The 14,129-nt window shown below is 42.8% G+C and overlaps 1 protein-coding gene across 8 annotated transcripts in view; it reads right to left on the bottom strand.

The window, feature by feature from the left end:
* Positions 1 to 1,340: 1,340 nt before the first annotated feature.
* pecam1b (platelet and endothelial cell adhesion molecule 1b) overlaps positions 1,341 to 14,129 on the bottom strand; it is a 29,625-nt gene continuing 16,836 nt past the window's right edge. The window contains exons 9-16 of one of the 8 annotated variants that reach the window (XM_063201363.1): positions 13,502 to 13,603; positions 13,309 to 13,339; positions 12,742 to 12,818; positions 9,530 to 9,583; positions 8,981 to 9,073; positions 7,639 to 7,695; positions 5,830 to 5,852; positions 1,341 to 1,612 (exon numbers count right to left, since the gene is read on the bottom strand). In XM_063201363.1, the coding sequence (XP_063057433.1) occupies positions 1,550 to 1,612; positions 5,830 to 5,852; positions 7,639 to 7,695; positions 8,981 to 9,073; positions 9,530 to 9,583; positions 12,742 to 12,818; positions 13,309 to 13,339; positions 13,502 to 13,603 (500 nt within the window). In that variant the 3' untranslated portion in view covers positions 1,341 to 1,549. Of the gene's footprint in view, positions 1,613 to 5,829; positions 5,853 to 7,638; positions 7,696 to 8,955; positions 9,074 to 9,529; positions 9,584 to 10,046; positions 11,518 to 12,741; positions 12,819 to 13,308; positions 13,604 to 14,129 lie in introns of those variants that run through there. The other 7 variants (XM_063201372.1, XM_063201382.1, XM_063201399.1 and 4 more) reach the window with 7 other exon arrangements.

The raw sequence follows: 14,129 nt of genomic DNA, 5'->3' as shown, positions 1-14,129 counted from the left end.
CGTTTTCCTATGACAGTTATTTGTCAGATTTCAAGTGCAATTGAATAAACTCTGGCAAGTACATAGCAGTTTGTACTTGTAAAAGTTATATGATATATGTTTGTAATTAAGACCCAAAAAAGTAGAACAAACCTAGACAATTCAAGAAACAATTTAGTAGGCAGTATGTTATTTAAAAAAACTTTAATAATACCTCTTGAGGAAGACAACTCCTCTCAAGAGCACATTCTGTGTTCCTTATTCATAATCCATAAAACAAACAACAACATTTACATAAAACACTCTTGATATTCAGTCATTATCTCGACACTGTGAGATTAATCTTCCCACCTTATGTCCAGACTTACAATCCTTACCCCTTGCTTTTCCTTTCAGCTATCCTGCCCTTCTGGGGTACATTTCTCGAAACCATAGTTGCTAACTATGTTAGCTACGTTGTCGTTTGCGATGCGATGCGATTTCCCACCGGCAACCACCCAAGTTGCTAACTGGCTAACATCTACACTTTCGAGAAACCCACTCCTGAGCAGCAGGGGAGCACTGGAAGGCAGGAGGTGCACAGTAAAATCTAGTGTTAATTCAACACTCCGAGAGTCAAATTCAACACCCATAGTTCCAAATTTAACATTTATAGTGTAGGTCCTACTCTCTAAATCAAGACAAACTTGACAACTTGTCATTGACCAGACACCAGGATTTTAGAAGTTTTTTTGGGGTGTAGTCGATGAGAAGTAGCCCCCAGTTTGTCCTCAACTGTGAGCACCACACAAGCTGAAGCGCAGACATCCTTCTTCCTACTCTCGCAGAGGTGTCAAAAGCCAAATCAAAAGTACAAAAAAACAGAAACACAGTTTCCTTCCTACACAGGTAACTTATCTGAGTAACCAGTAGACCTGTCTTACGATCAGCTAACTTTGCACTGGCTTGATCCAATTAGTGGTGGGCTCTTGTTAGGTTCCTAGTGTTTTTCAGTAACAACATAGTCTATATCAGTAGTTCCCAATCTTTTTCTTCAGGGACCAATATTCTTACCATTGTAAGCTTTGGTGACGCAGCGCCCGCATGAGAGGGAGTCAGGTGATACGCTCTGTCTCCTGCGAAAACTCATTTTAGTTATAATTTTATTCCTCAATTCGTCTTTGTTCAAAAACAGAATAAATGTTTAATGTAGCACTTACATTTTGTTGCTTCTATGCATTTGTCATTTATTCAACATGGGCTACATATGGTATTAAAATGAAACCCCTTAAAATCAAGAGGGCTTCGCGACCCCCCGTGGATCTTTGGTGACCCATAGGTTGGGTCGCCGCCCATAGGTTGGGAACCACTGCACTATATACCCCATTAGGTACAATGTCCTGACTGGTGAAACAGCTATGTCATATCATGTGCTAGTGTTGTAGGTACTTACACCATGAATTTACATTTAATTTTACTTTTGGCACCTCTCTCTCAAAGTGTTGAATGAACACTGCAGAGTTTACTGTGTGGAGGCGGGGATCAGTAGTGATGTGATTTCATCTCCACTTCTGAGGCACATGCGCGGTCCTCAGTCTACTGGCTCAGGAAGCTCAGGAAGGTCATGGTTCAGCTCCGCATACTCCACTGCACCCTGTTCAATATATACACACAAACAAACGCATGCATACACACACACACGGGTGGACACATGAACACACATGAGCGCGCATGCACACATGCACACACACATTTGCACGCACACACACACGTGCACACACACAAACATGCTCACACACACATGGACACATGAACACACACGGACACATGTGCACACACACGTGCACACACACACACACACAATCCATCAAAAGACATGCAAAGAGGCTCTTAGCAGAACATTTCAACCCCTTCAACTCTAGTCTACTCCATTTACTCAAGAAACTGATGGAAATGCCACTGTATGCCATATTTAAAGTGAACATTTGTGCAATTTAAGTGTTACAACCAAATTATGTAACTATGTCACAACAACATTTTAGCCTAACTCAACTCCCCTGTCTAGGACGATTTCTTAGACAGGGGTGGGGAACCTATGTCTCGAGGGCCATCAGGTTGTCTTTTCCAGCCCCCGACAATTTTAACGTTATACAGTTTCACATGAAGCTGGGGTCTGTTTTAAAGGTGGCAGCCTTCAATATATGTCTAAAGTGCAGGGGGAAATCCTGTCCTGTTCATAGTACAGCCCTTGCCGGACTTTATAAAAACCCTCGAATGAAAACGGATCCCCACCCCTGTCTTATACCTTACTTCGTCTTGTGTGCAATGTTACAAGGTGTTGCTACCAAACCATGTCATGATACAAACTTGATATTTCCTATATACTGTAACTAGTGATATCACTAAACATAACAATGGATATGGATAGTACTTGAAGAGGGGGGGGAACTCATGAGGAACTCAGTTCCCCCACCTCTTAATATTCATCATCAGAGTTCCTGCACTAATCTTGTGCGCCACATTTTACAAGTGGTGAGGGTTCCTTCTAGCCTGGCGAGCCAGACCCGTACAGCAAAAAGCTGTGCCCCCGGGAGTAAATTCAATTTGCGGTCGCTAGGGGCATCTAGATTTCTAGGCTAGGTTCCTTCACTTCTTTTTGGATGATATAATGATAGGGTTCCTGCACTTCTGTCTTTTCCACTTCAAGCACTGGATATGGACAAGTAGGACTCATTAAGATTCTGCACACATGGTTCATTTCCACCTGACTCATATCACATATCTCAATTAGGGATGCACGATGTAAAAAATTTCGGCCGATACCGATATCCGATTATGATATTGCGGTTTTGGCCGATGACCGATATTAACCGATACCGATGTTTTTCTGTCTTTTTAAAAAAAAAAGAGATGACAATGATGCAAACAATCAGAATTTTTGAATGTCGTCTTATTTCCAAAAACACTTTTTAACTCCCTGTGATAATCAGATAAAAAATAGAGACAAAATAGAAGACAAACAGTGAAAGTCATCGTCAAGTCCATTCTTTTAGAACCGTAACATATAAAAAAAAACATCGGCGTTAACATCGGCCCAGTTTTACCCATCAGACCGATGTCCGATGTGTTGAATATTAGCCGATATTGGCCGATACCGATACATCTGGCCGATACATCGTGCATCCCTAATCTCAATGATTCAGCTTCCCACAAGAAACAGTCACATCCTGGACTTTTGTGTTCCAGTTCCCTTCTAACAGCGTTGGACTGGGGGAAAAATAGGACCCGGGCACTTTTGGCTCAAAGGGGCCCCTAATAATTAACAGCGCAGAACTGACACTCACCGATGGGCCCCGCACCCTCGTGGGCCCATATTTTCAGAAATGTATTTTTTTACATTTCTGAAAAAAGGGGTTCATGAGGGTGCGGGGCCCACCAGGAAATGCCCTCTATGCCAGATGGCCAGTCCAGTTCCCTTCTAACACAATGTCCTGATCCCAAATAAACAGGTTTAGGAGAGTTTGACTAAATATGGTGGTGTGGTGGTGTACTCCACGAAACCAAAAGGTAGCAGAATGGTGAGGGTGTGGAGCTCCCATGTTTGCCTATTCAGAAGGTTGGAAAATAATATAATATAATATAATATAATATAATATAATATAATATAATATAATAAAATAAATAAAATCCATGTATGTGTGTGAGTGTGAGTGTGGATTATGTGACTACAACTCTTGTGTATGTACGACTGGATAGGTGTATGTGTGTGTGTGCTTTTTTTGGGGGGGGAGGGGGGGGCATGTGTAGTGATTGTTTATGTCTGTGTCTTTATCGGCCTGTGCGGGAGGCTGTGTATGCTCGAAGTTGTACATGTGTGCGTGTGTGTTTAGCGTATCTGGGTGTATGTATGCATGTGCATCCATCCATGCGTGTGTGTGTGTATGCATGCACGCATGCGTGCGTATACATGTATGTATGTGTGTGTGTATGTGTGTGCCGTGTACATATGCATGCACGCATTTACGTGTGTGTGTGTGTGTGTGTGTGTGTGCATGCACACATGCTTCTGTATGTGTTGGAAAGATAGATTCCTGACTGGCTAGTGCAGATCCCTGAGCCTGATAGCAGGAGAGGAGAGGAAGCCCCAACCCTGTTACCCTTTGTTCTCCCAGCGGAAAATGTGAGCGGCGTGCCCCCCCCCCCCCCCCTCTCTCACACAGCACTATCAGCACTCCGTTCTTAAATAGCAGCCGGCCTCAGACTGGTGAGTGAGCGGGAGACTGAGGACTGTGTGTGTGTGTGTGTGTGTGTGTGTGTGTGTGTGTGTGTGTGTGTGTGTGTGTGTGTGTGTGTGTGTGTGTGTGTATGTGTGTGCCTCTGTGTGTGTGTGTTTGTGAGCGGAAGACTGAGTCTGGGTGTGTATGTGGTGTGTGTGTGTGTGTGTGTGTGTGTGTGTGTGTGTGTGTGTGTGTGTGTGTGTGTGTGTGTGTGTGTGTGTGTGTGTGTGTGTGTGTGAGTCTGGGAGTCTGGGTGTGTGTGTGTCTGGGAGTCTGGGTGAGTCTGGGTGTGTATGTGGTGTATGTGGTGTGTGTGTGTGTGTGTGTGTGTGTGTGTGTGTGTGTGTGTGTGTGCGTGAGTGTGGTGTGTGTATGTGTGTGTGTGTGTGTGTGTGTGCGTACGCAAGCGTGAGGTGTGTGTGTGTGTGTGGGGGGGGGGGGGGGGGGGACTGAGTCTGGGCGTGTGTGTGTGCGTGTGTGTGCGGGAGATGTGTGTCTGTGTGTGTGTGTGTGTGTGTATGTGTGTGTGTGTGTGTGTGTGCCTGTGAGTGTGTGTGTGTTTGTGAGCGGGAGACTGAGTTTATGTGTGTGTGTGTGCACACATATGCCTATGTATGTGTGTGTATGTGTGTGAGAAAGAATGCGTGTAAGACGTGCAATCAGGTGTGTCATGGTAAAAGGCATCCCTCCTCCTCTTGCGTTTTGTGTGTTAGTAGGTCTGTGGAATGCCACAACGCCATCCTGCATATTTGATGACCTCTTTCAACTTGAATGCACAAACAATAAGGAGGTGTAATTTCCACTCTTTTTCCACGTCATTCATTCAACAAGCCAAGGGCCAGTGTGCTGTGGAGGCCACGGGGCGGTCAAAACAGGCCGCTTCATCGAAACCAGCTACCAATAATTAATATTGAATTCACAGGAAGTTTGTTTTAGGAAGACTTCCTGGATTCAAAAAGGTATTGATTTGAGGTGCTTTGGATGGGAAGACTTGAACAGAAAAATACCACGGTACTTTTGTCTTGTCCATCAAAAATAAAAAAGACTTTATTACATGGCTTGGTTACAGAAACCTTTAAATAACTCCAACATGTTTTGGCCTTTGGAGAAAGGCTGGAGTTTATTTTTTAAAGGTTTCTGTAACCATGCTATGTAATAAAGGCTTTTTTTATGTTTGATAGACGAGAGTGCCTCCTTGGTATTTTTCTGTTATCAAGCCTATTACAGTACCATAGTCCTAACCCAAATCCTATACCCAAACCCTAACCCCCGAGCAAGACGTGGTTTGTAGCTCCACAACTGTCTGTATGAGAGTAAGTTAAGTTCCACAGTTCCAGTGGGTTACTGGAAAACTCGCCTAAACACGCGGCATCCCTTTCAAATGGTTGTTTGCCATCAATAGGCAGTATTTCAAAGGCTTTTGACATGTTTGGTGTTTTGGAGTACTCCCAGCCACCGACAGACATCCTGTAGGACGTTCACGGTCAGGGTAGAAAAGAAGGAAGAGGTGGAAAGGGTGACAGGGTAACAGAAACTACGAGTCTTACACCCATGCAAGAGGGCAAGAAGGAGGCAAAGGCCAAGTTCAACTTACGTTATCTACGTGCTCAGATGGGTCTGGGGGGGAAAAAAGAAAAACATAAAAAAGGATGTCACTTGAGTTATAACTTGTCCAAACAGGAGCCTGTGTCAAGGGAACCACCCAGAATGTAAACAGTGCAATATACCACAATACATAAACCATGGGTTCTAGAACTGGTTGTTTGGTACTTATTTTACAATCAAGCAACTGCTGGTTAACTGAAAAATTGTCAACAACATACATTTTTGGGAAGAAAACTTTGTGGGTAGGATCCCACCAAATTCAACTACAAGTAAGAATGGCATAACACTGCCAATATTTACTGTGTAGTACATGGACACAAGGAAGAGCAAATGTATTCCCTAACAGGCCTGGAAACATAAACATTCTCCTTTTGCATATGACAGCACACAGCGTGTATCCTGGGGGTTTAGGTAAAGACATATTAAATATATGGTGAATTCAGGTAGATTGGGCCACTTTGGACCATTTACTTATATGCAAAAAAGTGGCCCAATTTACCTGAATTCACCATAAATCCAATACTGAAACTAAAGAGTAAGACCAACAACAAGTTATTTGTGTGTATTAACACAGCACATTCAATTGTGTACATACGCACAAGGAAGTGAACATGTATTTTCTCACTGTCATGTGAGGATAACAATTCTTACTTTGCATATCACACCAAAGTGTGTTTGCTGTGTGGTTTTAGACCAAAGTGTGTATGCGCTTTGGGTGTGTTCATATTTGTGGCCAGAATTAGAGCTAGCACGAGCCTCCGCCCTGAACTTAACCCATTGATGCCTGATGTTGCGTTGCGCAACATTGGCCCTGGCGCCTGGAGCTGCATTACGCAACATTCAGGCTCATAAGATTTGAGACAACTTCATTAAAAATCTCTGTTTGTTTGAGATGAATGAACACATTCTAATGAAAGATGAGGGTCTTAGCGTTTAAATGCAACTTAGTGCATATTTTTATGTGCTTCAGAAGCTGAGATATTTAGGTTTTTATAGGCTGAGGGCAACTTTTCTTAAAAAGGGCTCAGGCATTCAGCACCCTTTTTTGCAGGTGCCTTAGGCGTCAATGGGTTAAACGGTGATCTCACTCAGTGCCTCAGACTGTGGACAGCAACCACAGGTAATCTATTTTTAAAAAGACTACTGACGCATCTCCGAGTCCCACAACACAGATGATTATACACCCTTTCTTGTGCAGAATGATAAAAAAGAATATTGATGTGTGTCACAACACAAGCTGATAACTATATCGTATATACATACGCCCTTTCTGGTGCTGAACTGGCTGCTTAATGACTAACAGCGGAATTGAGTCAGAGATAAGAGCCGTTACCATTCATGTTAAACTTCCAAGATAAGGAGATAAGGAGGCTACTCATAAAGTGAAGCGCACAAGGACATTCATTTTGTGGTTCAGCCTATAAGCCTATAAATCAAAGCACAACAATCCTTATATTGGTTACAGGGTAGAGATATACATAAGGGTGAAATAGCATGTAAACAATTGAAGGGAAAATAATCCTCAGTCAAAATGTACAGAACCGAATCAACTGCAGACTTTCATGTTCAATCCTCTCTCTCTCTCTCTCTCTCTCTCACTCTCACTCTCACTCTCTCTCTCTCTCTCTCTCTCTCTCTCTCTCTCTCTCTCTCTCTCTCTCTCTCTCTCTCTCTCTCTCTCTATCTGGTTGTTTCTGCCTGTGTGTGTGTGTGTGTGTGTGTGTGTGTGTGTGTGTGTGTGTGTGTGTGTGTGTGTGTGTGTGTGTGTGTGTGTGTGTGTGTGTGTGTGTGTGTTTACCTTGAGGTCCTGTTTGGAGCTCACTGTACACTGTATCTGTGCCCTTCTTTAAAGGAACTGCAGGGTGGAGGCACAAACAGACAAACAAACAGACAGACACGAACACACAAAACAAACAGCCCACATGAAAACCAAAACATAGACCTATTCCTAGGAATCAGAAAGCACAATATCACAAATTGATTATGTAAGGTACTGTGTTAAAGCACCATCTACTCAAACATTTTGATCATATATTTGATCAAATCAAGATGGATATTTTATACAACAACCCTCAGCTGGAAATATCAAAGATTCCTTTTTGCACAAAGTATTCAAGTGTGCTGATTCTTAGTCACAGTTGCAATAACCAGGCAAGCACCGCACACTGGGTGCTGATATTTTACTTCTTTTATATTCCAATCCTTTGCCATGATTCACTAGAAGGCAAACATGACCAGTCATGGTCCAACATGAGCGTTGCAGCTGCTGTAACAGAGCTGTGAGTGGCATAGGGACCATCAAAGCAATTAGCTCCACCCTTTCCTGTTTACAAATCGCACTACTAGGAGATCCTTCTAGAAAAAAAAACGTATGCCCGTCAGCTTGTCTTAGCTCTTAGCCATGGTTCTGTCTCAATTAGAAGTAATTATGCCACACCCAGGAAAGGCCCATTCTCTTATCGGGAGCTGAAGAATGTCAGGAAACAAGAAACCATGTTCGTTCTTGCTCACAGTGCTCATGCTGGAGTAGCTATGATGATGAAGACATGACATGACGATAAAAGGGTGGCGGGGAAAAAAGAGAGTATATAATGTGTTTGATGTACTGGTGTGGTGGAAGCCTGTCTGTGGAAGTGCTAGAGGCATTTTCTCCTTTGCTGTCGGGCCTAGCGTAGCCAGGTTGTTGCAACCTGATCAATTTTGTTTCACTCCAGCCACTGAGGTATCAGACCTAAAGCAGATCCAACAGTAAACAAAGAAGTTTGATTTGGCGATTCAGTCATTCAGCCAATTTGCGAATGAACAGCAGTGGAGCTATAACGTCATCTATCCAGGTTTGTTTGTGGCTCAGCAATGGAACTTTTCCACGTGACATCAAAGACCTTTAGATTCAATGCATTTTAACCACGACAAGTAGCATTCGACGGCACAGACATAAACTTACGCCCCGCTGTTTTCTATGGAAACCGGTGGTATGTCACAACCAAATAGCTGCGACTGATGAAATCTTTTTTTTTTAAGTACAAGGCTAACATGGAGGAAACGAATCTTAATGCCGCGACGTCAGGCAGGTTCCACGAAGTGAAATGGAACCGGCTAGGCCCAGCTGATGTACCTGCAGAGAAGGTGCGAGTCCTCACCTCTGGCTGGGTCTACAGGCTGCGGATGAACCACCTCTGTGTACTCCACCTCTGGCCCGTGTTGGGAGTGTACGCTGCTCCGATCACTGCTGTCTGGAGATATACATGAACAACATCAGATTAGTATTACGTTTTACTTAGGCTGTGAAGATTCTCATTCTCATTTTGAGGCTGAAGATGTTTCACTCCTCTTTCCAATGATCTTCATCAGCTCTGATTGAGTAAGGGAATTGCAAAAAGGTTTTAAGCTTGTTTAGCCTCCAAATTTAGCAGACATGTTTAACACAAAGCTGCTTAGTTAGTTTAGGTACAGGGTATTGGTTACAGTTTCTGGAACAATGTGGTAAAGTATTATCCTGCCCGAGGGCTCATGAGCTGTAGATGAGATTCAAACTGCCAACCTTCTAATTTCAAGACCAACTCTCCAAAATGTTATGCCACTTCTGGCCTAACATGAAGTTGACAAGTAGATGTACTTATTTGCTTACAATAAGTAAAGCATATAGGTCACTATCTCTACACTCACAGTTGCTATGGTAACAGTGTTACCTGAGCTTGATGGTCTGTCGGTAGTCCAGACACTTGTTCCGACGTTCACACTCGCTGGAAGACAAAAAGAGAGGGACAAAAAATAAGAGGGGATGACCACGCTCAAGTTGGGGAGACAGAATGGAGGGTTGAGGAAGAGAAAGAAAAGGAAAGAAAAAAATGAAGAAGAGTGCTGACTCTGCTGCCAACCTTGCCTTGGTTTAGACGGACAGAATTGTATCACTAAACAGGAAGTGCCTGTTTTTTTCAAATGCTGTATTGTTGCCTGGTCATTGTAATCAGTTGATTTCCTCAGCCTGCTGCATGCATTTGGCTGGAAACACATGCCTTTGTCCACAAATGTGAACACACGCTCAATCTTTTTTCACACACACACACACGCACACGCACACGCACACACACACACTCAGAGTCTCCCATGGATTCAATAGGCTAAAGCTCTAGACTAAAACAGACCAAATAGGAAATCCTTCATAGAAAGAATTGTTTCAGTACAACAAGTAGGACTTGGCTTCATTTCAATATGGGCAAAGTGCATGGTAATGTTCTTTTTTCAGAGGCTAGGAACATGGATTTCTCCTCTTTTTGCTCATTTGTAACGTAAAAGAATTAAGCAGACAGACACATTTCCAAAATAAACATCAACCATTTAATGCTATAAGTGCTTCAGAAAAATCCAAACTTATAAAAATGCAAAATTATATACCCCTTCTTGTAATTGTATCTACAGTGATCAGTGCAAAAACATTTGACTTTAAATACACAGCAATCACATAAAATAAATGGTAAAGCCATCAAGTAGTTTGGAGCAAAAAAACACATGCAATGAAAGCAGGCACACACTTATTGGGTCATTAACATTTTTTTTAGTAGCAGATGTAAGAGTGATGCGACATAATGCCTAAAGCTAATGCCACTATTGTATGGATTCAGTAATTTTTGTTATGTTTCTAAGTATTCTTACGTATCTAAGAAGCATAATGCATTGCTTGTACATAAATGAACAATTATTAATTAATTTGTGGGCATCAGCTGTGGTTGTCGTCTGCTACTAAAGGAGACATGAATGAGCCTATTAACACATGGAACATGACATGACATGACATTTGACACAGGACATAAAAGACAGACAAATGGAAAGGATGGGATGGCTATCCGACACCACGGGTCCAACTCATTATATGACCTCCCGTCCTTTTGCTTGTGACCTCGCTGATGCACTCCCTCCATAGATAGTGGACAGTTTCCCCCGCTGTCACAACAGCGTTTGGGGGACTTTTCCCCAATAAAAAAGTGACCTTTAAATTGCGATTTTACAAGATATTGAATAAAACGATCATCAATATCGTCTTGCCTCGCATCATGAGGCCACAAACAAAAGGAGGGAACTTCCACAATGCATCTACTGATGAACACATTAATAAATAACATTTAGGCTTTTGTGAGTAAAGAAAGACATGAAAACAGGGCGTTCAGGAAAAAACGAGAAGAGCACTGGCACTTCTCTAATACCATCCAACCTTTCAGACTAGAGATTTAAGAGGACTATATGATCAACAACTTCAATCTGTTTTAGGGCGGAAAAATAAATAACTTGCAGTTTTTCTGCGTGAGACAATATAAATACACTTCAAGGGTGACTGGGGGGTTAAAAAAAAAATCAAACTGTGATAAGTGAGGAAATCTATTAAATGTATTAACATCTATGCTCCTGTGATCATAGACCATCCTTCCTTGGCTTGGAAAATTCTTGTTTGTGCATTGGGGGACTACTGGCTTCTCCTCAAGTCAAGCCATTGGGTTCTCCTCAAAGTGTCTCTCTATAGAGTCAGAGTATCAAGGCATGGGGCTCTACACTACAGTGCACTACTCATGGAGAGCCTGCAGTTTCTCCTGTGATAACCATGAGTCAGATGGTGGTGGAGCCACGTTATTTTATGTCCAACTGGATGCGGTCCTCTCCATCGGGGTTGAGAGTGATACTCCGTCTAGAAATAAAGATGGTTGAAGGGAGGGAAGGGTCCAATGATATCTCTGCTTATGTCAAAGCAATGGCACTACTTCTGAGAAAAAGCTCCAAACCTGCCATTATTACTAAGCACAGGTTGTGCAACTCAACACATCCCCAAACAGGGGAATATAGGAATATAGCAGCAGCATAAAACATACATGAGGCCCTTTGGTGAGGGCTTTGGCTCTCTCTTGTTCAATTCCACATCTGCAATTTCAGAGTGAATGAACAATGCTAGGAAACTGTGCTGAGGCCTATACGGAGGCATGCATTGCATACATATACACAAACAGGAGAAACCGATGGAGAAACATAGACATAACATGGTGAAAAAACAAATAGAATGTAAACAAAACTATGAGAAAATACTACAACATGCACACATCCACGGCAGGCCAGCGTTCCTGTTTGCTCATACACAACAGGAAAGTCGTGCTTTAAAACTGAGGCACTATGGTGGTGGTGTTCGTCTGGGCCAGTAAACAAAGACAGGGCAATGCAGTGGTTAAATTAGAGAGCAATGGCAAACAAAGGGTCAATTTAAAGCAATACGGTACCATTTCTGATAATAAGCTCATTTTACACCTCTCCTTCAGTTAAATGATTGAGCTTTACGTTTTCACCGTACCTCCAGTACCTTCCGCCATTCTCTGAGTCTGACTCAATTTTACCTCAGAGCTAGCAATTGTCATTGAATCTTATGTGTCCAGTTAGCTGCTAACCGTACCCATAAGATTCAATGCTATTCATTGCTAGCTTGTAACTAGAAGTAGCATCACCAGACTGAGGGAATGGCTGAAAGAATAGAAGAAAAGGTAAAACTCAATAATTTAACTGAAGTACATGTGTAAAAGGAGCTTATTTCCAGAAATGGTACAGTGCCGCTTTAAGTGTGTTTGGGCGATTGAGTGATTGAATATGATGACCGACCCAGAATTGGCAGAAGGTCTTTCAAGACGCTCAAATCATCACTAGTGTGTGACTATTAGGGGTAGACCACTTCCTGTTCATACTACTTCACTGGGTCAGGATATGTCAAGACCTCAAAATATGATATAACATTGACCATCAGGTGAATGAAGAAACAATAAATTAATGGGTTAGGCGGGTTAGTGTTGGTTGGTTAATTTCCGTTGGCGGCGAGGATGACCAGATCAACACACAGGAGGAGAGAAGACTATACGGCGGGTGAGGGTCTAACCTTTGTTTAAAAACGCAGTCTCGTGCGCCACCATATTCACTGCGATTGAGTCATCTGATTTAGGGCTCGCAGGCTTTCTGGGAAATGGTGGAGATGGTGACGATGGTTGATATGGCAGATTAGGATTACAATTGAATTCGGATACCCATTATCTGATGCTAGCAAGCAAGCATCAGTTACTCTTCCTGGGGTCCATTCAGAGACATGGGGAAGACCTATGTACATGTTTGGGGCTAACTTCGTAACAGGCTATCCTATCCATATACAGAATTACATCTGCTGTGGTCCATTTACATGTACAAGTACGGTACTTGGCCAAATAAAGATCATACTGAGACTATACATTGAGGATATACAATGAAACAGAACCTGCAACAATTCATCGTTGGTACTGTAGGCTACGGGAGCATTGAAATCCCAAATTACAATTTAGCGTCTACAAACTTTGTTGTTATTGCTATGGCTGTTACTGAACGCTTAACTGTCTGCACGTTGTCTCAACTGACACCCTAGGTCTTACTGCTTTCAAAACTGTTGAGAGAAAAGCAAGCATGCATGCCAACTCACACTGACAATTCAGTTGTCTCCTCTCTTTTACCTGCAGCAAAAAAGAAAAGATGAGAGGAGGGGTTGTTGTTGCTGTTGTTGTTGATGTTTTGGTTTGTTACGTTTAGTTTGTTTGTTTGTTTGTTTGTTTGTTTTCACAGGCTGAGTCGTGAGGAGACTTGTTGTGAAGCTGGTGGACTGTAGGTCGTTCTACCTCTCTTGGCCTTGTAGCGGACGATGACGGCGACGACCAGAGCTGCCACCACCAGAAGGCAGACGATGACGATCAGGCCTTTCTTCCACGTGGCCAGCCTCACTGCAGGGGAGAGGGAAGGGAGACATTAGGACAAGGAAGAAGTAGACCTATGACAATATGACAATGATAAGTCCTTTCTTCCAAGGGGCCAGTCTCACTGCAGGGAGAGGGAAGGGAGAAGAGAGACATTAGGACAAGGAAAAATTAGACCTAAGACAATATGACAATAACGATCAGACCTTTCTTCCGTGTGGCCAGCCTCACTACAGGGGACAGGGGAGGGAGACATTAGGACAAGGAAGAAGTAGACCTATAACAATAAGACAATGATGATAAGTTATGTCTTCCAAGTGGCCAGTCTCACTGCAGGGGAGAGGGAAGAGAGACATTAGGACAGTGGTTCTCAACCTTTTTTGAACAAGCTCCCCCTCCCCCACTCAGCTGTAGCCTTCTAACCCGTAACCTCACAGGTATGATACACAGGTCAAACACACCACCAAATGATCTAAAACTTTGAGATGGCCAAGCTCTCTGCAGAAGAAGGGAGAGACATTACCACATGAATGGCCAAGAAAGAACTCAAAAT

This window comes from Engraulis encrasicolus, chromosome 1 (assembly GCF_034702125.1).
Source record: "Engraulis encrasicolus isolate BLACKSEA-1 chromosome 1, IST_EnEncr_1.0, whole genome shotgun sequence".
Classification (NCBI taxonomy): Eukaryota; Metazoa; Chordata; class Actinopteri; order Clupeiformes; family Engraulidae; genus Engraulis; species Engraulis encrasicolus.
Note: the sequence above shows the minus strand (reverse complement) of the source record. Positions and strands in the feature narration are given on the sequence as shown.